General features: G+C 39.0%; 1 protein-coding gene across 27 annotated transcripts in view; it reads left to right on the top strand.

Moving 5' to 3' along the window:
* ss18 (SS18 subunit of BAF chromatin remodeling complex) overlaps window positions 1–23,575 on the top strand; it is a 24,920-nt gene extending 1,345 nt beyond the window's left edge. For 4 of the 27 annotated variants that reach the window (XM_088919203.1, XM_088919204.1, XM_088919202.1 and 1 more), the window contains 11 exons: window positions 2,891–2,967; window positions 5,411–5,495; window positions 9,779–9,814; window positions 11,448–11,601; window positions 14,469–14,690; window positions 15,016–15,174; window positions 16,195–16,272; window positions 17,715–17,807; window positions 18,512–18,637; window positions 20,079–20,209; window positions 21,595–23,575. In XM_088919203.1, coding sequence (XP_088775329.1) covers window positions 2,891–2,967; window positions 5,411–5,495; window positions 9,779–9,814; window positions 11,448–11,601; window positions 14,469–14,690; window positions 15,016–15,174; window positions 16,195–16,272; window positions 17,715–17,807; window positions 18,512–18,637; window positions 20,079–20,209; window positions 21,595–21,621 — 1,188 coding nt within the window. In that variant the 3' untranslated portion in view covers window positions 21,622–23,575. Of the gene's footprint in view, window positions 1–2,890; window positions 2,968–5,410; window positions 5,496–9,778; window positions 9,815–11,447; window positions 11,602–14,468; window positions 14,691–15,015; window positions 15,175–16,194; window positions 16,273–17,714; window positions 17,808–18,511; window positions 18,638–20,078; window positions 20,210–20,682; window positions 20,745–21,594 lie in introns of all 27 variants that reach the window. The other 23 variants (XM_088919216.1, XM_088919215.1, XM_088919214.1 and 20 more) reach the window with 13 other exon arrangements.

Below are 23,575 nucleotides of genomic sequence, written 5' to 3'. Positions count from 1 at the left end.
AAAAAACCTCTTTCCTTTCAGCGTGGAATAAACCTTTACTTGTTCCTTTGCAGCCGAGCAGCAAAGCTGCCGCAGGTACTTACTCGAGTTTTCTCAAGTTTTAAAATTGGAGACACTGCAGTACTTGGATTTCGGTGTTTTTGTATCTAATGCCGTTAGTAATGGTCACGAGTGTTAGGAATGTGAGATGTTACGAATGAGACACTTGCTCAGTTCGGCGCATTTGTTTTCGAAGTAGCTAGCTGATTCTAGGACCTTGGTCTTCCAGGAAGGACCCCTTGGAAATTTGGCTGGTGAGTGTTTCACACTCCTGCAACCCTTTTTGTAGAGAAGTGGCTTCTGCTGAGAAGCACTTCCTCTTACTTCCTGTTTGTGGCCCAGGTCAAGTCTTGCGATTTCGATCCTGAGTATTTCCTTTTGTTCCAGTTCCTCTGAAGGGCTTGAAGTCGTTGTTTGGGTTACCAGTTACTTTCAGGATTTTGAACAGCTTTTTACTGTTCCAATGTAAAATTCCAACCTTTTGTCCTCCTGATGCTGGTCATACCTTCCAGTCTGGTTCTTTCTCTGGGTCTTTTCTCTTGATTCTTCTCAGTAGAACAAAGTCATGTTTGAACAGTTCAAGCTCAGCTTTCCCACGTTTCTCGACCAGTCTGTTTGTCTGCGTGGCCACTGTCACAAGCAACACGAGCTGGCACGAGGCTGCAGGTCCTGCCCTGTAGGATTCTGTCTGGTGTCCCTCAGAGAGTCGGGACGTGTGTGTCCCTGCCTGCTGGTCTTTGAGGCCTGGCATACCCGAAGCACATCATCCCAGCTCAACCCACACGTTTTCAAAGGGGCTGAAGTCTACAGGGTAGGGCTTCCATGGAGTAAGTGTGGGACGTCAACATGAGGATGTGAGTCCTGCTGGAATGTTGTCATATCCGAAGGATCCCTCAGGAAGATACCAAGTGAGCTTCTTCCAGAACCAGCTCATTGCAGCACTGAGCAGTTTTTTTGCCTTTAATCTCGAGGAGTGGGGCTCTGTACTGCCTAGACACTCCTGCCCAGAATATCGCATATGGACTTGCCCATCGATCTGTGGTCTCCCGTCACCGACAGACTGGCTGTAACGTCTTGCCGGATTAGAAATTTCTGGCTGTGAACAGAGCCGAAGATGATTGCCATTGTGCTGACTTAGTGTTGCATCCAACACTAAGTGTTGCATTTTCTTGATAATGGGAAACATATTTGTTTCCTTCTTTGTTTTTTTTTTTATTTTCACTGGGTTTTGGCATTCAACAGGTTATGTGATTTCATGACCAGTCCACTCTCAGTAATGTTAGTATTTTCAACAGTCTGTCACTGGAGTTTATCGCATTCAGAGCGGTTAGTATGATAAATTAAACAACATAATACCAACAATATTTAATCAATATCCAAAAAAAGTAGTCATATTTGGCTTTCATTTTTAGCTTAAATGGGGGAAGCGATAACTCTACACTGCGTGTACTCTCCCCACCCACCAGCTCTCAGTGGGGAGGAAAACCGAGTGATGAAGAGATTTAGAGATGGAGATTTTTAGGAGGCCATGATGGGTAAAGGCCAGGGGGAAAGTTGGCCAGGACACTGGGGTAACACCCCTACTCTTTTCGAGAAAAGCCCTGGGATTTTTAATGACCACAGAGAGTCGGGACATCGGTTTTACATCCCATCTGAAGGACAGCACCTTTTTACGGTCACTATACTGGGGCATTAGAAACCACACACACCACAGAATGAGCAACGCCTACTGGCCCCACTAACACCTCTTCCAGCAGCAACCTTAGTGTTTCCCAGGTCTCCCATCCAGGTACTGGCCAGGCTCACACCTGCTGAGCTTCAGGGGGTTGTCAGTTGTGAGTTGCATATGGCTGCTGGCATAAAGCATGAATGATATCCCTTTCTTTGCACAGCAGTATGGTGGATGTATTAAATTCTCTTCCATGATAATGTCATAAGATATTGGCCCTTAGTTAAAAATGCTCAACTGCTGCATGGATATGGGAAACATAAGGGATAGCAATGAGTAAGGCTGCCTTCATGTTGGTCTGTTTAGATCACTTTAACAGATCTTGAGCTGGGTCAGTTGGCATTAGTAACCTGGTTGGATGGTCGGTTCTTCAGTAAAGAGCACCATATACTCAGTCATAAATCAACATGTGAATAATATCCATTGATGTTCGGATTGGTGGGGTATGAAACAAGTTATCTTCTAAAGAACAAAACCTCAGATGATGATTACTCCTACATAACAGTGAAATGATCACCTTGAATATCTTTTTCTGTAGGATTCTCCAGGTCAGGTCTGTGACAGTTTGATGGCATTCACAGTTACATACAGAAGACTACTCAGTATCTCTACATTAAGAGCTCTGCATGCTCTGACTAATGTCTTATGCTTTGAGTTCTCGATCCTTTATGAAGCCTAACGTGACAGTCTTGTGCAGCATGTTTTATTAATCTCGGCTCAAAAAGAGTTAAGTGTTTTGTGGAATATGAAAAACAGTATTGAAAACATTAAGAGGTTTTTCACACCTCTTTCCTATTTCTTAACACCATCATCTTAAATTTCACATTATATTTATTGCTGACCCTGCAATAATAAAACTGAATTGCTACCAGTTTTTGTATCTTGTTTGATTGCGATGCTCCTTGGTACCTTTACAAATCAAGCACTAATGGGGCTTTATTCAACAACTCAGAGACCTATCTTCAGTACAAAAGAATGCAACTTATTCGACCTTGATCAGTTACAAACATGTTAGCTGTCAAATACTGAAACAGAACTTTAGGTTCTGTGATGTAGTATGACATGATCATAAGCAAACTAAAAATAGATGTGTTTTTATATAGTTTTTATTTGTTTTTACAGTTACTGGATGAGAACAATCATCTTATTCAGTGCATCATGGACTTCCAGAGCAAAGGAAAAACAGCAGAATGCTCACAGTAAGTATTGACATCATGGAGTGTGTAAAAATATTTGCCTATCATTAAGTTTCTGTTAGTAAAAAGGTTTCACATTAATGGAGAGCTTTATGATGTTGTCTTATAACCATATATAAAGTTTTTGTGTGCCTCCTGTGTTAAGCTGTATATTTTGCACATTTAGTTTTCACTGTGTCTCCTGCGTAATTCATCCTTTGTCATTTCTTTTCATAGTAAGATTGTAACTAGGCATGATTTGAGAAACAATTAAAAGAAAGTCAATATAATAATCTGCAAATGAAATGTATCACAGTTATTGTAAATGTTAAATAACACCTGAAGATGGCTTCAGAGCCCAAATATAGTGTTACTTTGCTTTACGTTTCAGCATGGAAGAAACCTTTACCTATTCCTTTGAAAAATATTCCGAATGACAAACTCTTCTTAATATGATAAAGATAAACTAACCCTTCATCTTCATGTGCCATGAGGTGAAGAGAAAAGTATCATAGTCTTACCATTAATGTGTGTTGGGAAATTGTGAAATACACACAAGAGCACACTTAGGATAATAACAGTCAGGTCTTGAACTGTTTTGTGTGTTTTGGCGTTCTCTTCCATGAGAGGTAGCTAAAAATCTAAAACAGCTGATAAAGAATATGCAAAAATAAACTGTTATTAGACCTGTTTAGTGTCATACAAAGATGGTGATTGGGTCTACTATAACCTGTATAATGTGAGCAATGTTCAGATTTTTTTTAACCTTAATCTGGAATAACACAAAAAAATCATTGCAGCCTTCCCACAGTTTCCAATAAAACAGTATTCAACAATTTCAGATGAAATACTGTTGTTGTCTTTATATGGTTCCTGAATCAGATAGTGATTTTCAAGTACAAAGCCAATTCAATCTGTGGTGAAATTGATCAACGAAAATAAGTGTGATATACCTTCCACGTAGACACTGCTTAAACCATGCAGTGCCTCCAAAGAATGAGCAGCTGAGCAAGGAGCAGAGTGAGATCAAACCTGGCTTTGAAAGCGCTGCTACAGATAGGAGGAAGCCTTTACTGGAAAAACTCAAATCTTGCATGGAGTCTGTTGCAAAGTACTTAAGTTATACATAAGTCTACTAAAGACCTAACACTGAAATAACAGAAATGAAAACTCACCTTTCAGCTGGGCAGTGAACCTGAGCACAAGGCCAAAGCTGTATATGCAAGGACAGTGAATGTCCTTCAATGGTTTAACGTCCTGACTTGGACCTGGCATAAAATCTGTGGGAACACTAGAAATTTTGGTCTGTTGACCATCCACAACTTGACAGAGCTTGAGCAAATTTGCAGTGAAGAACAGGCTAACAATTACACCATGCCAGTGTGCAAAGAAGGTAGGGATGTATCCAAAATGATTTGTAGCTGCCAAAGGTGCTTCCACCAAGTATTGATGGAATTTGTCTAGGTTTATAATGATAACAGCAGTAATTACCTTATTTATAAAGCACCTTTACAAACCTAAAGTAGTATGTAGTGAAAAGGATAATTTAAAAAATAAATGAAACAAGAACATACAAGGTAAACTGTAAAGCAATCAGACATGGGACGTAGTATAAATGTGAGTTTTAAATTCAGATTTGAAAAGTTTCGGAGGAAGGGCGGTCCATAACGATGGAGCACTGACAGAAAAGGCACGGTCATCAAAAGTCGGAGATTTAGATCTGGGGACAGTGAGCAAAGGACCATCCTCAGCTGAGCAGAGCCTACAGCAGGGAGTGTAAACATTGAACCACATTATTTAAAGCCTGTAAAGTCAGTAAAAATATGTAATATTGAATCATGACTTTATAGACAACCAGTATAGCAAGTTTAGTGTAGCAGTGATATGCTTAGGGCCCGGTGTTAATATAAGTCTGTCTTTTTTAGAGTATAATGTCCCCATCACTATACTGGGGCATTAGGACCCATGCAGATTGCAGGTTGAGCGCCTCCTACAGGCCCCACTAACACCTCTTCCAGCAGCAGCCTTAGATCAAGTGTGATTCTCCCAGATTCCTAACTATGGCTGAGGCCTGAATAGGGAAGCCATGATGAAAGGGGTTGAATAATTTTGCAACCAACATATTTTGATTTTAGGTGTTTATGGAGTTTGTGCTGACCATTTTCTTCACCCATAGAAGTGTTCAGTTTAGTATTTAAATTCTGGTTAAAAATATTTACTTAAAAATGTGTATTAAAACATGGAACATCATTGAAAGGGAGTGAATACTTTTGCAAGGCACTGTATAACTGTGTGCCAGATATCTAAGTTCTAGAGAACCATGTTGATATGTTTAAAGTATTGTAGGTGAGGAAAAAAGCCACATCTTCCTGTTATTGATGGTTACTTGGAACTATTTTAAGTATAATAGTGTGATACATTAATATGTGCACATATATAGACACTTATTTTTTTTCCCTCTTAACAGGTATCAGCAGATGTTGCACAGAAATTTAGTCTACCTGGCCACAATAGCAGACTCAAATCAGAATATGCAGTCTCTTCTGCCTGCTGTGAGTATTGGTGTAGAAGGAAACCACGACCTTCAGCTTTTCTTTTAAACTAGCACTGTTAAAAATATATATGCCTGCAAACATCTTCATCTTCAGAACATGAGGTTTGTTTACTTGCTTTTATGTTTTTCTTTCAGGAGACTGAAAGAAAGTGCCCTAGGAAATTTCTATGTCAGCATTAGTATTGATCTGGATCCAGAATAACCTGCCTGCCAGTCTGCAGTGCTATTTCACTAAGTCTGTATAACCAAAGACAGAGCCAGGCAAAAAAAACAGATCCATTTTTTAAAGATCTTAGCTTACCAAAACAAGGACAGTATTTTTGTCCTTTATTTTTCTGCAGGTGTGAATCAGTTCTGCAAATTCTCAAATGTCATGTTTTTTCTATTTCTAATTTAATCATTTCAGTACAATAGTGAATTATAAACCATACACTTATTGTAAAATATGTTTGAGAAACTTGTGCATGTGTTTTCCGTAATTGTATCAAGTGCCAAGATTAGGATTCAGCTACGTAAAAAAGTTTACAAAACAATGAATTATTCTGTATAGAATTTCTGTAAGATTTAACACAACAAAAATTAAAATCTATAGTCTTCAGTTCATCGATATTTCTGTAGTCTTGAAATGAAAAATTGTCTGGTTAAAAATACTGTTGAACTTGATATCATCTGAAATTTGATCAATTTTAATAGTAACAGTTCTCAACAAGGCTATGGTCTTGCAGAGTGCTTAAAAGTGCACGTCAATACCAAACACAAAACTGACCAGGCAGTCTTGATGGGATATAATAGCTTGTCTTTGGGCATCATGCAGAGCCTGACACCTGTGGTGATTGAGAAGGCTGATTTTAAGACCCTGTGCAGAAAAAAACATTTGCAGGTGTACCTTCATCAGTCAATTTGTAGAATATAAGTTGCATATCTTGTACCTTAGGTTAAATGAAACTCCGCTACAGAAGTGGGTTATTGTATTTAACATTTTGCCTTATCATTAATTTCAGTTCCACATACCTTCTCTTGAAAAAACAGTTACTTCAGACAGTAGTTTTATATACTCAGTTCCAAAAGAATTGCAGTACAAATAAAAGCCCAGCTAACGTCCTGCAGTGTTGATTGGGATTAAATATTTCAGTTATGAGGCGTAAACATGTAGTAGGTTTTTAATCTCCAATTGGCATGATAGACAAAGGCAAGACCTTATTTTTCTGGAACATTTCTATTTTGAATCGGCAATTGTTTTTTATTACCCACCCTGTTTGGGAATTGTTCAAAAGAAGTATTTCTCTGTTGAGGTTTGGAGCACATAGATATGGTCCTCCAATGCACACATGTAGAGCCATTTCTCACATTGAGATGTCGGCAGTGCTTGAGTGGAGAGTTGGCACATCTCCCTCAATGGTATCCCTGCATGTCTGCAGGTGCCAGGGCCTTCTCAGGAGTTCAATGTGCTCTCAGTCCTGCGAAAACCCTGGCTACTTTTCTTGCCAGCTGTGCACAGCTGTTGCTAGAATCCTAGTCAGAATCAGCACCGTGACATGACCTGGGCTTCTTGTGTAATCCGGGCCACAGCGCAGAGCTTCGGCTAGCACTTGCCCAGAGGTTGGGCTGCATGGGAGCCCTCAGGAGCCATCGCTTGTAGATACAGAGGACTGCCAGCTGTCTTTCAAAACCACAGAGCAGCATGGAGCAGACGTATCGCAGCGAGCGCTGCATTGATGAAGTAATGCAGTTGTCAGGGAAAAATAACTGTCAGCGGAGTGCTTGCAGACATTTTGTGGTGCTGGGAAAAGCAACTCCCAGTGAAGAACAGCTCTCTAAACAAATACACAATATTTCTCTCCAGAAAATCTTTATTGATAAAAATATGCGATGCTTGTATTTAGTGCACTTTCTGAAGATCTGTTTGTCATTTTTATTTTTTTTTCCAGCATAATAATGCAAACTGCGTCATTGTAGCATGCCCGGCACAGAGCAACGTTTGGAGTGTGAAATGGTCCACATGCCCAGACTTATATCTAGGCTGACAGTAGTTCAGTATATACCAGCCAGGGACCAGCTGTGTCAGGAATTGTAGAGCAGTTTCATCAATATGAGACGTGCCTTTGTTAGGGACCTCTTTCAATCCGTGGATTGATTATGTGCCTTTTGTTACAGGTGGTAATGAAAGGCACCAGTAATCCATAGTGTGATCTTGGAGTGATGACGGCAACTGTCGGCGCACTCTAGAGCAATTGAAACTAGCTGTGTAGTGTGTTAGTACTAATGATTTACATGACCTTGGAAAGTGAATTTTTAAAATGTAAATTTCTAAGCTATTTCTTGAAGTATAACATACAGAAAGGTATGATGGAAAGGCAAAAAGGATCAAGACTCCTGTATCTGTCAGCCATCAGACAACACATGGCAATTTCAAAAATGGATTGTTTCTTTTGGAATTGAGTATACATTAAAAGTATATATTGCAATGTGTATGAAGTGCACAGTCATACAGTTGGCAGTAGTGAGAATGATTGTGGACGTAAAGGCAAAATCTGGGATATAATGCAAAATATACTGTACCAATATACTTCAAAACATATGTAATTCAGTTTTGGCCAATACTGCTTCTAAAGAGCACAGCAAGTCTCAGGTTATCCTTAAAATCTCTTTTTACGAAGACCTGGAACATCTGAATTCTGCTCAGTGTCGTAAGTGAGTTGGTCGGGGAATGTCAGAAATGCCCAACTAGAGTACTGGAGAGCTGCAGAGTGCTGGCATTTTCGTTTCGGACGATCTTTAAACTGCTTAATTGAACAAATCACTTACTTGAGTGGCCAAAACAAATTTCTTCTGGGTGTTTAGAAATAGCCGAGTTAAGGTGACCTGTAAGATCTGCTGGATCTAGGAAAAGATGGCATGGTGGATTGGAGCCTTCACGTACCTGGTAGCACTCAGGTCTCCCTCAGTTTTATCTTAGTACCTGACACTCTTGTCTGAGATCCACCATACTTCACTGTGGCTGTTGCACACTGTTTTACTGCTTGATACTCTGCCTTTGGAAAAACCTACTGTAGATTATTGCCTAATAGCTCGAGCTTGTCTTTAAAGACCATCTTTTTCATGTTTGTTTACTACACCATTTCACTTCAGAGACGTTTTCTGAGTAGCTACAGGTCCTTTGAGATCATTTTGTGTTAATGTGCATCTTTTATGTTCTTGGAGAAATGCTACCTCTCTGTACTTGTAGCAGGATCATTCACAAGATCTGTATCTCCTATCGGGGAGAATGTTTACTCTGAAGAACATGACATCAGATTTTGAAAGCTTGGATTTCCTTCCTCTGTCTCTTTTGTTCGCAAGAGTGCCAGCATCGTGAATTCTGCCTGCCTTTTTACATACACCACTGGGGGAAGCATGAAGTTGGCCTGCCATCTGTTGATAAGCGAACCCTTCATTACCTAAAGTTTACTGTTAAGCTGTGGTTTCTTTATACCTGACGTGTGAGATTTCCTTCTCAGAAGCCACACTCTTCAGTATACTTAAATCTATGAGTGTTAGCACTGCTTAAGTGTAGTGGCATTCCTAACAACCAATCTCATTGTATCATGTTGGTAGAATACTGTTTATTTAACATTTTCATTTTTAGAAACAAATAACAGATCATGAATAATTTGCATTATATTTCCTTTTTTTTTCCTTTGTTTCCATAATAACCTCACTACAATTATTTACCAGTGGTTGAAGTAACAGAAATGTATACAGTAAAGTTCAGTTACAGTGTAATTAAAATGAAATGGTAATTTTGAGAAATCAGAACATGTGACTAGGTAGTGGTTTACATTTGTGGTCAGTGTCAGTTTTTAGGTGATTCTTGGAAAGGTAGACTGGACTTTTATCATGTGGGTATTGTTTTTACATTTAAAAATCTAATTGAATTTAAAACATTTTAATTTGCAATTGTAAATTGTTTTTAATGAACTAACTGTTTATTCTTGACAGCTCAAGAAAAAATAGGTTTGATTTTGCAACTTATCCAAAGTGTAATACATAATGTTTATTGAAATATTACTGTATAAAACATTTTTTAAGAGAAGGTATTTAACATATGAAATATGTAAATTTTTAAACCTCTTTTTTTAGAAAGAAGGTATGATGGAGACTTTTTAGTGGCCATTTAAGATTCCAGAAATGTAAAAATCCTTCAGTGAGTGATTAAAACTAATTACATTCTAGTACAATGAGCAATGCCAGTTGTTTGTTGAAGGTTAGTCATTCATCTAGATTTTCTGTACTTGATTTCAGAGGTCTGAAACACCCACCACAGAGGTAAAGCATGAAGTGAGTATCTATATCAGGTTTAATGATGATAAAACTAAAATTTTTGACAGTAGGTACAGGACCTTCAACCACATTGGGGAAACATTTTACCAACTTAATTAATGAAAAGTGGATTATATGCCTGTGTACTTCATGCATGTCCTTCAGCTTTCAGCAATTCTTTAGAGTCTTTATTAAAATACTGAGAAGTTATCCTCACCGTACAGGTCATTCATATATGCTGGACAGGGTTTTAGGAATAATTTGCCAGAGGGAACGAGTAAGCACTTAACAATTCATTAAGCAGGTGTATCATTTGAAAAGATTAAGAACTGTAAATTGGACATTTTAGGGTTAAGTTTATTTTAACAGTGTTTGTCTGCTTCAGCTGGGTTTTTTTTAAATCAAGGGTTCCTTTCCTGTTTTATTTTTCATTTTTGGAGGTTCTTGGGGATTTTGGTACATTCTCTGTGAGGATAACACCGATGAACAACTTCTCTCTACTCTTCTTACATGCCATCTCATCTTTATCTTTGCAATTATTTGTGAATATTTTTCATTTGCAAATATTGAATACATCCTGCAGCCCTTTGCTCCTCCAACATGGTTCATCCATTGGCTGGGTTATTTTTAGAGGGTATGTTTATATCATGTATAAACTTCACAATTCTAGTTTTCAGTGATTGTTCTTTGGAATATAAAAATCCTTGATGCATAGCTTTGAAAACAGTTTTCCATTGTCCAGTTTGCTGTTTGGTTTTCTAAAACAGAAAAGCCCTAAAGAGAATTTCAAGGCAATGGGCAACTAAAGAGCTGTGTTGAGAAATGGCTGAGAAACTCACCTGTTCTGAATCAAGTAGTCATTGATTCGCCTATGAACAAAGATAGATTGACAGGCATCGGCTCTGCTCTGATACCTAGACTGTCTGGACATTAGTGTCAGAATTATGCATTTCTTTTCATTTTGGGACGTAAGTTTGCACAAAGTAAACAGCACAATGTTTATATGCAGGGAAAAAATCTTGAAAACTGAAGCCTCCCAGATGGTGACGGATAAAGAAATAGCTTCTGCGCTAAACTTGTTTCAGCCCTGCCATGGTGGGTGAGAGAGAGAGACATGTGGCTCAATCTATGATCAGTAGTTCTGATTACGGTTGCCTTTTTATAAAATAAATAACCATCCGCCTTGAACTAATCCCGGACCACCAGATATCATTTCTCCGAAATTGAATGCAAAGTGCTGCATTGAGCAGTGTTCTGCTCCGCCCAGCTCAGTCAAGTGCTTGCTTCTTAGTAGCTCCCTCCTGGGCCATTATTTACAGTTTTGCTCTGGTGATTACCTCTTGCTCGTAGAAACACCAAGAATTAAATGGTTCTGATAATTGAAGTGCATTCTCATTCCTTGGAGGGCGCCCCCTCAGGGCAGAGCTGAGATCTGTTGGATGATGTTTGTAGTTGCCTGTATTTCTTGACAGCATTGAACGCTGCAGCCCTGCTTGCCCTTCCACCTACATTACTCCGTCCCATCATGCTCCCCCATCTTCTCTCTGGCATGTTCTCTCTTTAATAGTGCTCAAAAGTCCATTAAGTCTTCAAATCAAATGCTTTCTTTGTTTCCCTGTTGTTTCTCATTTTTGTGTGCTGCTGCTGCTAGCCCCCCTCACAGAGTATGCCCATGGGCCCAGGGGGCATGAATCAGAGTGGCGCTGCCCAGCCCCCGCATGGCCACAGCATGCCCTCAGAAGGGATGGTTGGCAGTGGGCCTCCTGCGTCTCACATGCAGAACCAGATGAATGGACAGATGCCTGGTAAGTTCCTCTCCAGCGGCTCTGATGGCATGGGGGTCGCCTAGCAACCCAGCAGTATCCTGGGCCCCTGGGGGGGCTACATTTCTGATGACAGGTCTGCTCTGAGTGTTCCTAAGGGAAGATGCGCCGTTTTTTTTTGTGTGTGTGTGTTCGCTTCAGTCCTACGTGACCCTTGCTCTCTGTTCACCAGACTGCCAGTGGGCTTTGATTTAGCTGAGACATAACATTCCTGTGATGAGCAAAACTGGCTGTAACTAGTCTGTGCACAGGCTCACAGTAGGATAGGCTAAAGAGGGGTTTTTTTTGGCAAGAATTGATGAGTCCTTGAGATAATGAATATTCAGCTGCTTTATCCTCCTGCCTAAATATATCAGAGGGCATTATAATGTTGGAATTAGCCATCGAGACTGGATGTGTCCTTTTTGGACATGATACAAGGGGAAACTTTTAATTACTTTTTCTTCCTTTTGCTTCACGGTATAGAATCTTTATCTGCATTTATGTCTTTGTTATTGAGAAGGATAGGGTGGAAGAGTTAATGGTTGAGCATAAATGTTAAATTGTGAGTCTGCATGCTTAATTGTTTTACATATATCATCAACAAAAAAAGATGTGTTCTACAATGTAACAAATTGGCGGCTCTGTATTCAAAACATTTCACTGCTTAAATCTCCATCGCTTCCTATGGAGATGATAAGCACCCATGTTGTCTGAATACAGGGCTCTTTGACTTTTTTTTCTGACTGTGACTTTTATCAGTCACAGATGTCGTGTGAAGACTGCTGCTGATCTGCATACAGTAATTACATCATTTTCTTGCCATGTGTAGGAGTATTGACAGGAAGTTAAAGCAGCAAGTCAATTGTAACAGTACTGCTTGTGAGAATTCTTTCTATTCACGAAACTCCAAACAAATAAGGATTACTGGTGATGCAGCAAAATGCGCAGATTGGACATTTAAAGTGAATGAAGCATGATGTTTGAAACATCAAGTATAAGAATCGAGAGCTTAAACTTTTGTTGGAAGATGGACCTGTATTGCAACAAAATTTTCCATTTTGCTGTTAATAATGTTCGGTAAAGGATGTTAAAAATTAGTCAGAAGTGTAGTGTGATGAGACTGTGCACTGTTGCTGGCACATTATATTTGCTGTTGTAGCCATCAGCACGAGGGTCTGTGTTGTAAATTCTGACTGCGTGCTGCTGCTGCTGGTGTAGAGATTTTAATTGGGTAATTGATTTTTTTATCTGTCCTTGCATGGACTAGGTGGAGCAGAAATGGAGCGCAGTTCAGCTATTGCTGGTGTCAGAAAAACCCAGATAAAGATGCCCACAGTCACTTTGATTGTTGTAATGATTTTTTAACACTTTTCAATAGGTAACTTTGCAGACCTGATGCCTGATTTTTTTTTTAAATGAACGTTTTTTTTCATAATCATCTGGTTATCCTTCTGCTGGGGCAATTGGAGTTGTTGGCTCTGGGGAATGACCAGGGAACACACTTTGAGCCTTTCACTCCCCAGTGCACCAGTGTTGTTCTTTTTCCCTTACAAAATCATCTCATGAGGAATCTGCATTCATCCGACGTCAAGACTTTACGTGTTTAGGACTAACGTGTGGTGCTTTCTTCACATTAGGAACATTCCAAAAGGCAGTTTTCAGAATATCAGTAGCATCTCTGTAACTCCTCTTGAATGTTTCTCGTGCTTTATAAGATTTGTATTGTAGTAAGTTCACTATACATACTATGAAAACTACCTTTGTAGTGAAGATAAATGTGCAATATATAACCGAAGGTTGCTGTTTGCACAGATGAAAAAATTGGATTAAATATGTATGCACTGCTACACCTAGATAAAGAAGGAAATTATTCAGAGTACACCAGGCTGCAGGCAGTTGAAAGCAGAGGAGTCCCTCTAGGTGTAAAGCTGCTGTAATGCTTCTTCCTTTTTGTATCATTCATTACATACCCACGTCTGTTAATTATGCATGAGCTTGAATATAACGTTTATTTATTTTAAAAGTAATCCTTATCTGTTTAGTCTGCTTAAAAGGACTGATTTAATGAGGCATTTGCATATTACACCCTGTCTAAAATGTGGAAATAGGTTTCTGTACTGTAGTTCAGTGGAGTAACTGGTACTCTTATGGTGGCCTATATATTTACAGAATGTCAGCTATACTGATGTAAAAGTGTGTGTTATCTGTGGAAGTATTTTTTTAAAGGCCACTGAAAGGTCCCTTAGTTTCTGTTTATAGGAATCATGGGTATCCTTTTCAAGTTAAAAAAAAAGTTATGCTATCTTTATATTTTTATTAATTTACTGTGAGTCTTAGCTTTTGGGAGAAAAACCATACCTCCCAAAAACCCAGAAGGGCCTAGATCACAAAGGGCATGCTATCAGATAGAATCTCTGTGGGGGAGGGGTTCTTGCCATTTACACCTGGGTTTTATTGATGAGGTGGAAGAGAATCTTGCTTATTTTTCATATAAAAGAAAATGGCTGAAAATGTGATGTTAACATTAACAGATCAGAGAAACACTTAAAGTTAAAGGAAGCTTAAAGTAACCTTTGATTAAGATTGACACTGACTTAACTGTGTGAGTGTAAAGCACCACCAGTTTATATTTAAGCCTTTATTTTCTATATTCAGCATTTAAACAACCAGTATTTCTTTGTGCCACTGTATATGGCACCAAGCCTTCTGTCACACAAACACAAAAAAGCAGAGAAATATAAGTCCCTATATTGATTTTTACGTACAATACCTTTTTAGTGCATGTCAGTAGCAACACATAAGAAATGTTTTGGGGTTTTTTTCCGGTCAAAGACAAAGCTTCTAAGGTCTGTTTGCTCTGTCTCAAGGGCCTAATCACATGGCCATGCAAGCACCTGGACCCAGCCAGCCCAGCATGCCCAACAGCTCAATAAACATGCCGCCCACCAGCCACGGATCCATGGGGGGCTACAACCACACGGTTCCTTCCTCACAGAGCATGGCCGTGCAAAGCCAGATGAGCATGAATCCGGGACAGCCGATGGGTAATTATGGCCCTCGACCCAACATGAACATGCAGCCTAGCCAAGGTACTCTCTTTGTTTTTCGGACTGAGGAAAGACTTAAGGGGTTTCCTTATCCAAGAATGAAACTTGTGTAAAACTTGCTTTTGTGAAGAATGTTTTTTTCTTCTAAAAAAAAGTATTGGAGCTGATTCAATTTTGGGGGGCTATCGGTGGTAAAAAAAAAATCTCCTTTTTAACGTTTTTTCTGTCTTTGTGATGCAAAGGCTACTGACTGCTCCTTTAGCTTGCTCAGGTAACCACGTCAACGTGAAAGATTTTCTAGTGAACGTTAAATGCTCAGTGGAGTCTCAGAGAGGTGATGGAACTGTGGTTATTTATGTGTTTCCAGGCCCCATAATGCACCAGCAGCCGCCCTCACAACAGTATAACATGGCTCAGGGAGGGGCACAGCACTATCAGGGCCAGCAGAACCCCATGACCATGATGGGCCAAGGAAACCATGTCATGGGACAGAGACCCATGCCTCCATACAGACCACCTCAGCAAGGTAAACCTGGCAGGGGTTCTAGGTCCATTTCTGTGGGTTTACTTTCCTGTCTCTTTGCTGACTGTTTCACCACGGGCCCTCATTTCTTAACAGCTGCTTTATACATAAAGCATCAAGTCTTATTCTTCTGTGTGCTTCGGGACAAGAGCATTCACAATGCGTCATTTTTGCCTAAGGTACTAATGATATCAGTTGTAGCACACATCATATCCATGAGCACTGCACAGTGTGATACATCTTAGTGTGTTTCTATCCCCTTCAAAATCTGAATTGCAAACAATTTGACTTTGATTCGAGATTTTTCAATGTGTACGGTTTGAGTGAATGTCACTGTTATGATTTATCATTAGAGTGTCTGTTACACGATTTTACATTTCTATTTTGGAATGCTAGACTTAGAAAAACATATTAAAGTGTGATATCCCTGAAATGTACATACGGGCTGTGTAGGTGGAAATATGAACCTTTTGATGAAAGTAACATTAAACCAATATTCATTTGGATTTCTAGGCACCTTATCAACAGTATGTTACACAGTTGTCACAGGGCTTATTGTCTTTTCAAAACTATTGTTTCCATGTGTTCCTTGTTTTTTCTCCCATCAAGAGCAGATCAGCTGTCTGGGTCAGGGTGCAGGCCTGTCTCAAAGGCATGGTTACCTCTCAGGCTCATTATTACACAGCTGGTTCCCAGCAGAGGCTGTGAGGGACAACTGGGCCAGAGTGGAGGTGCAAGCAGTCCACAGAGTGCTCGGAGGGGGAAGTTGGATCTTCCTGCATGGTGTTAGGACAGGCTGCTTTCACATTTAATGGGGGGAAGGGGGGGAATCTAAAAATGCAGGTGGATGGCTAACATGTCACACCACTCTCAGTCAGCAGAAAACGTTATAAAGTTATGTAGCACTTAGTATTTGCTATTTACCTCTGCCAGCTACAATATAAGGAATGCATGTACTGCCATTATTTGAGCGATGTCCTGTTGCGCAACTTTATTATCCCCTTCACTTCACTCTGTGTGCAGGACCACCTCAGCAGTATGCCGGTCAAGAGGATTATTATGGGGAGCAGTACAGTCATGGTGGACAAGGAGCTCCAGAAGGTGTGAATGCACAGTATTACCGCAGTCATAACACAGTCATCTGTTAATTATTGAGTTGTATGTGCTTGTCTATGGAAAGTATGATCTGAATCAGTAGCATAAATTCAGATAAGTTTTTAAATTTAAAACATGCTACTAAGAAAACACTGTACTGATGCAGTGGATTACTGTTAAAGTCATTCGTATTGCCACTGGGACAGATATAGGTCAGGACAGCTTATGACTGAAAGGAATGTTTCTTAAAATCTGTTATAAGAACTCTTACTAAGGACATTTCGTGTTTGAGAGAAAGTTAAAACTCACAAACTACACTATAATACGTTAATCTGGAACGTACAATATGTAAATTGGATACCACACTATGAAATGCAAAGCGGTCAACAATGTATTTCTGATCTTTTTCAGCGGTACTCTCTTAGTGGTGTGCCTTAAAGGAAATATAGTTTAGATTGTCTCAGAGTTCCAAGAAGAATTAGACCTACTTTCATAAATGAGAACTTCATTTATGTTCCCGAGGGTGTCGAGCAATTTGAGAGACTAGAGTGGCAATGCGTATGCAGAAGAGTATTAGAAGATAGCTTAAAAGGTCAATTTTGGCTGGACTTTGTATATAATAAGCCAAAATTAGTAGTAGTAGTGCAGTGTTTGGAGATGCAGGTGGTGAAATAGATGATTCCTGTCTCTTTAGTAGAATTTTGGACCCCATGATGGATGCTTTGAAACTTTTCTTCATACGATTATATTTATTCCATTCTGGTTTTTTTCACTTTGGTGGATGAGTTACTGACGGAAAATAATGGCACCTTCCTGCTGCGGGAAAAAATACAAATGAAGTTCACATTCATTGAATTTTTCTCCTGGTTATTTTGGAACTGCGGGACAAAATAAACTTCAATAGAAATTAAAGTCTTTAAATCGGGTTGCAGCACACTTATTATTTAGACGCTCCATCCCCATTCCCCCAAAAGCACGTGAAGAATTTTGATGGAAACCCTGCCATACTCCATACTTCATTTTCATTTTTTGATGTTCCAGAAACGTAAAAACAAGTCATACCTATGCTCAATACTGGTAAGCAGTCGGTTTTGCATTGAGGATAAATACATCAAAGAAGTCACTAAAACATCTTTCCAGCATGCATTCCAGTTTTGTATCACAAAAAGATGTAAGCAAAGAGCTTTTATCTCTAATGATGTTCTTAATGGGAGACATGGAGAATTTTTTTTACTTTTTAAAAAAGTTGAAAACATGAAAACAATGTTGGTGGTTACATTCACACATTGGTGTACGTTTTTGTACTCTGAAAATATAGAAATGGTGTATATTTTAATGTATACATTTTTTTTTTACTTTTGACAACTATTTTTATTGAATTTTATCTTTCAACCGTTTTAGCCGAGGGCATTAACATTTCTTCCTATCTTCTTGTCAAATTGATGTAGGTCATAATGATTACGGTTATCAGCAACCATCGTATCCTGAACAAGGCTACGATAGGCCTTATGAGGATTCCTCACAACATTACTACGAAGGAGGTATCTATATACCTTCACACAAATATGCACACACACGCAAAATTGAGCATTAGATGCAAGGACATTCACTCGCAACACTGCACAGGACAACTTTTTTTTTGGTTTTACTACTCCTGCAGCGCTATTGTAGAATTCTAGTTGCTGGCTGTCACAAGAAATTTTGCAGCAACTTTTTTTTTTCTGCCATGCTTAAAGTAGAATCCTATAACATTTCTAACCAGTAATCATTTTTAAAGCTTTAAACAGATGAAAGGACCATAAACATTAACAGATAAACACTGATTAGACCCTACTTCTTTCTCATTATCTCAACTTCTGTATGCAGCTCTGTTTAAGGAAGATGAAACAGCTTGCTGAATTTGTGTAGCTAGTTTGTGCTCATTGTCGCTGTTTTTTCCCCTCTTACGCTGTGCGTGATTTTTTTTAATGTTCAAGTTCTTGTAATGCTCGTTTGGCAGGGATGCTAAAAACGCTGCAGTTCCAACTTCCCAATAATTTAAAAGCATTTTGTGTTTTGTTGTCACTGGGCTTCACTGCAGTTTTGTTTGGCCAGGTCTCTTCTTTTCTTCCCCTCATTGTTTTGTTTGATCTGTTTTACAATGAGACCCCTGCATTGTCATTTTTACTGTGTTCTTGGCTGTGCTAAGTTTTACTGTGAAGTGAGGGAATGTTTCTGGCTCATATGTTTCTGTATTGTCCTGTAGGTAATTCACAATACGGTCAGCAGCAGGATGCCTATCAGCAAGGACCACCGCAGCAGCAAGGCTACCCGCCTCAGCAACAGCAGTATCCAGGGCAACAGGGTTACCCAGGGCAACAGCAAGGCTATGGTAGGTGACCACATATACAAGATGCTTGCCAAAAATCTAAGCATAAGTGCTTTTCCTCGAAGGATGCACAAAGATATACATGATAACTAAAAAAATATACTTTATGCTTTAACTTTATCCCTCATCATTGCACAGTAGTACGTTTTACAGGATCACCACTGGACCATCAGTCTTAACAATTCTGAATACAGCATGTGAATTTCTGTTTAAAGGCACTGTGTCTGGAATCTGCAAGTTTTACTTGTGTCACATACTGTCTTGATATGAAGGAATTGCTGTAATGTGATTGAAATGTTTTCATTTTTTTCCCCTTTCCTTATTTGTTGATATCGCATGAAGTGATTGCAGTAGGTCACTGCCGGACTACAGGTCTTTCACTTTAAAAGGAGATGAAGGATAGTTGATAGGTAATGGCTCAGGGCAGTGACAGTGTGGGACTCATCTTCTTTTTTAATCCTGTCAGCTTCCCTTACATCTCGCCAGGAGCGTTTCAAGTCTCGATAATTAGGACTTTAGAAGAGTAGGACTTGTCGAATCAGCACCATCTGGTAGTGTATGTGGAGTACCCACAAGGTTAATATACACAGTTCTTGTTTTAAAGTTCGTAACTAGATCTCGGGGAGCCGAGTGAAACACTGCCTGTAAAGGTGTGTGTTTAGAAACCAGTAAAGAATCTGATACTCTGCTTCATACATGTCCAGAGCTGGCTTCTGTTGCCTACTGGGGATAGGAGAACGCTGCACTACCTTTTAGATGTAGCTACTGGATATGTTTGCCTAAACTTTTACAAATTCAATGTACTTTTTAGAACGCCTTATCCTCACTCAATTGTAGATAAACACTCTGAGATACTGATTGCCAGTAAATGTTTCAGAATATGTGAATTGGTCATTATGTAGATATAATTGAATATACATGCAAAAGTGTCATTGTTGTATGGACAGTAACTTAGGTGTTTGATCAACACACGAGAAACTTGCTGGATTCCCCTATCCCATTTAGTAAAACCAGATTATGTTCAGGCAATTGCGTTCTTTGAGAATTTTTATATTCATATTCTTTGTAAATTGCTGATATTCTTCATTGAGGTAGAAATTAAGGAGCATGCTACAACTGGATGTTACAATGCATAAATGGTAAGATTAGAGGACCAAATCATTTTATTGTCACTTGTAATAATTTCAGCATATTTTAAACTATGAGAATATTTTTAATGTTTTTACTTTTGATGTAATACATAATTTCCTATGAAATATGAATTGCAGGAAGTCACAATGAATTATTGGATATTTTTATATGACTTCCCATATTCCACAAGAATGAAACATGAACTTTAATTGTGTGTTGTAAGCAGGCATGGTTATTGGGAACTGGGTGTTAAGCAGCTCTGGTAATGCTGCATGCAAAAGTATTGACCCAGTTCCCCCTTTTTTCTTCCAAGGTCCCTCTCAGACTGCCCCGGGGCAGTACCCCAATTACACCCAGGGGCAGGGGCAGCAGTATGGGGGTTACAGGGCTCCACAGCCCGGCCCCCCTCAGCCGCAGCAGCAACGCACCTATGGTTATGATCAGGTAAGAGCAGCATGATAGGTAAGCAAACCAGCCAGAAATCAGTAATTGGTGTGTTAGTCTAAGGCTTACTTCAGTACTGCTGTAATAATAACTAAAATGATCAAAGCTAGAGGGTATGTCTCAGGTGGCCAATGTTGTTGGGAATCTTTCTGTGCATGCAACCTTCAGTTTATTGTTATGGAGGTGTAGTAATTAAAATGCAGCGTCTTGTTAACAGTGAATGGTCCTGCCTTTAGTGTTGCAGCCTGGAGGAAAGTAGCTCGAGGAGGTCGAGAGATCTGCCTTAACCCACGCAGTGAGTTGGCTGAGCTTAGCATCGCTTGGCCCTTATGCCTGTGCCATGCCCACTCAAGGAAACTGGTCTCACCGAGTATAAAAAAGCACTGGAAAAGGACAAAGTGTTGCCATGTATTCAATGTGGTCCTTAGCTGAGGCCCAGCCTTTTTTTTGATATCTTTATTTTTGAAATTCAGGCTCTCATGAGGAAATAAGGACCGGTTATTTGAACCCCTGACTATATCTTTAAGACATGAAGGTAATGGTAATCGTGAACCCCTTGAAATCAAGTCTAGTCTTTTTCTAGCCATGGTAATTAAAAAAAACAAATGAACAGTTTTTACATTGCTTTGTAATCAGGGGTCGAAATAATATCTTGAGGTCCTTCAAGAAGGCAGATGGCAAGGCCACTTTCCAGGCAAAGGATACTATCAAATTAAAACTGTTGTGTGCTGCATAAACCAAAGGAAAAGCTGATATTTTAGCCGTTCTCCTTCGCACTTTTTAAGTGTTCAAATGGATGAAAGTATTGACTTGATAAAGAAGGCTGTTCTGTTCCTTGATGTGGCAGTTACTCTGGAAAATAACTAATTCCTGCCTTCTTTCCTCACTGGAAATTATGAAGCCAAATCAGACTGGAATGAGTCAGAACAAATTTAAAATGGTTGCTCTTAATTGCTTTTTTTCTATTAATTCTTGGAACTTACAAACCCACCTGGCTACTGTAGGAAACAAAGCAGTTTCGACCCCTGTTTAGAAATATACATGTAAGTGCTGAATTGTCATGCATATTTGAAAATGATGAACAATTTTTACCTATCAGATAAACAGTAATTTTAATCTCGGTATCATTTGCTTTGTTTCTTTAAAAAAAAAGTGCTCACTTCCATTTGTCATGTATAGATTTTCTCTCATAGAGCCATGCTTCCATCTGCTGGTCTGTTAGAGTATTGATCTAAATATGATCTTGAAAGAATCATCTGATTTAATTCCATTGACAACATCAACATGCCATTGAGGAATTTCCTACACATTTATTTTTAAAACATATAAAATGCATTAATTTAATAGCAGACAAATTGCATTAACACGGACATTTTTCTTCACAGGGTCAATATGGGAATTACCAGCAGTGAAGTACAAAAGTTACATTCCATGTGCAAGGTCTCCTAGCAGCCACGTTCTGCCCTCAGGACTGGAATTATTTCAGTAATGAGAATCACTAATTTGCCCTTTTATGTTTTGTATCTGCATAATGGATGCTGCTGTTTGAGTCTTCGTCTGACAAGATAATAAAGAGATGGCTTTGTGCATTTATCAAGCCTTCTGTTTTCAACATGCTGCCTACAGATGGGGGTGCTGTACACAAAAAAGTGGAATGGGTTTTTTAAAATGAGAAACAATCCCAGTCTGCAGGGATTGCAAATCATTCTGTGTTTACCCCCCCAGAGGGAAACCGAGTTAGTGAGCTAATTGTAATGTTCATTCATGATCTGTAACGTGAATTTCAAAACTAAATCTCACCATGTCACTTTGGAAAATCTACAGTATTTGAACATGTTATGCTCATAGCAGTGATGCCTTAAATTTAGTGCAGCTGTGAATTTAGCAGATATGTCAAGACTTTGTCCCAAAGACCCTTTGCCTTATAACTTACACTTGACATAGTCAAACATTGGCAAAAATTTGTTTTTGGAAATTATTTTTTAAAAAAATTCAAAAGTATATTCAGTTGCTCAGTCATGACCCTTCTAGTGCTAATTCTTTTATAAAGCAATAATGATAAAGTTGTGGGCTGGTGAGAGAGTGGATCACCTTACAACATGAAGCAACTACATTTTGAAAGGTGATCTATTTTTATTAAGGTCAGAATATTAACTGATGTACAGATTGTATTTTATGCTTTTAAGTAGAACAACTGAATTTGTATAGTGCTTTGAATATTAGCATAGAGGATTTTGTGTCTATTTCTTACTGAGAATGGTACCATAAAGACAGGCTTTTTAGTTGGTTGTTTGGGATGGGAGAGAGCTTGAAATGTATTGTATTCCTTGCCATTTTTATTTTCTGTATTCATAAGCTATAACCTTAACATTGCACCAGCTTGTATATCATTAGTTTGTACCCTGTACTGTTCTGCAAGAATTAATCCTTTTATGTTTCCCAAATTGTCCCACTATTCCATCTCTATAATATATATATTAGTCCACGGGAAAGAATAACCAAACTTCGGAAGTTAAAGAAAACGTTTCTAGTGTGGTTAAATTACGACAAAGATACAAAATAACTAATACTGTCTCCTGAACAAGATGAGAGCTGTCATACCTGTTTTCTCAAGAGTGCCAGCGCTTGATCTGAGAGTGTTTAGCGATTGCAGCTCAATCAGTACAAGTCTTTATGGGTACTGTACTCTCGTGCCTGGAGAGGGCCTTTTTCACAGCAGCACTCTGAAGGATGTTTCAGGGTGCTCCTGTAAAAATGTTCAGACACACTCTCTTTTGCTGAAGCAAGGAGCAACAGCTTCTTCTCTTCTTTTCTTCAGTGAAACGTTGGGAAATTGAAATTCTGATATCAAGAAATTGAAAGTCAGTCTCATTATAATTGGGGCGAAAAACAGAAACAGAATAAAACAGTTTCCGCTTGTGCTGGAGAGCCGCTGGCGTCCTTTACGATTACCTCTGTAAGTGTCATTCTTAGGCCACAGCACAGCATGTCAAGCCAGTCTATAAGGAGGGAAAACAGGAGGGGAATGTAAAGCAGGAGGATGTTTGTAAAATACTGAAATAAAAGGTTAAATACATTTCATTATGTTTGTAAAATTCAGAAAAAAAAACAGATTTTGAAAAATATATGCAGTCCTTCTTTACTCAAAACCTTTATGATAATTTTCCTGCTCTTTTGGGAGGGATGGAATCCTTTACTCTGAACTATGTGCAGTTTGGTAAACTGTATTACTGTGTATGCAGGACTGCCAGCTCTTGTAGGTGCCATGCCAGCCACAGCCACAGCCACTGTGTGTTCATTATTGCAGTACAATGTAAAGCTGTATTTCACTGGACTTCAGCAAAAAATAAATTATTGTGATTTTCA

The sequence above is a fragment of the Atractosteus spatula genome, chromosome 6 (assembly GCF_055471065.1).
Source record: "Atractosteus spatula isolate fAtrSpa1 chromosome 6, fAtrSpa1.hap1, whole genome shotgun sequence".
Classification (NCBI taxonomy): domain Eukaryota; kingdom Metazoa; phylum Chordata; class Actinopteri; order Semionotiformes; family Lepisosteidae; genus Atractosteus; species Atractosteus spatula.
This window is presented reverse-complemented; position numbering and strand designations above follow the sequence as displayed.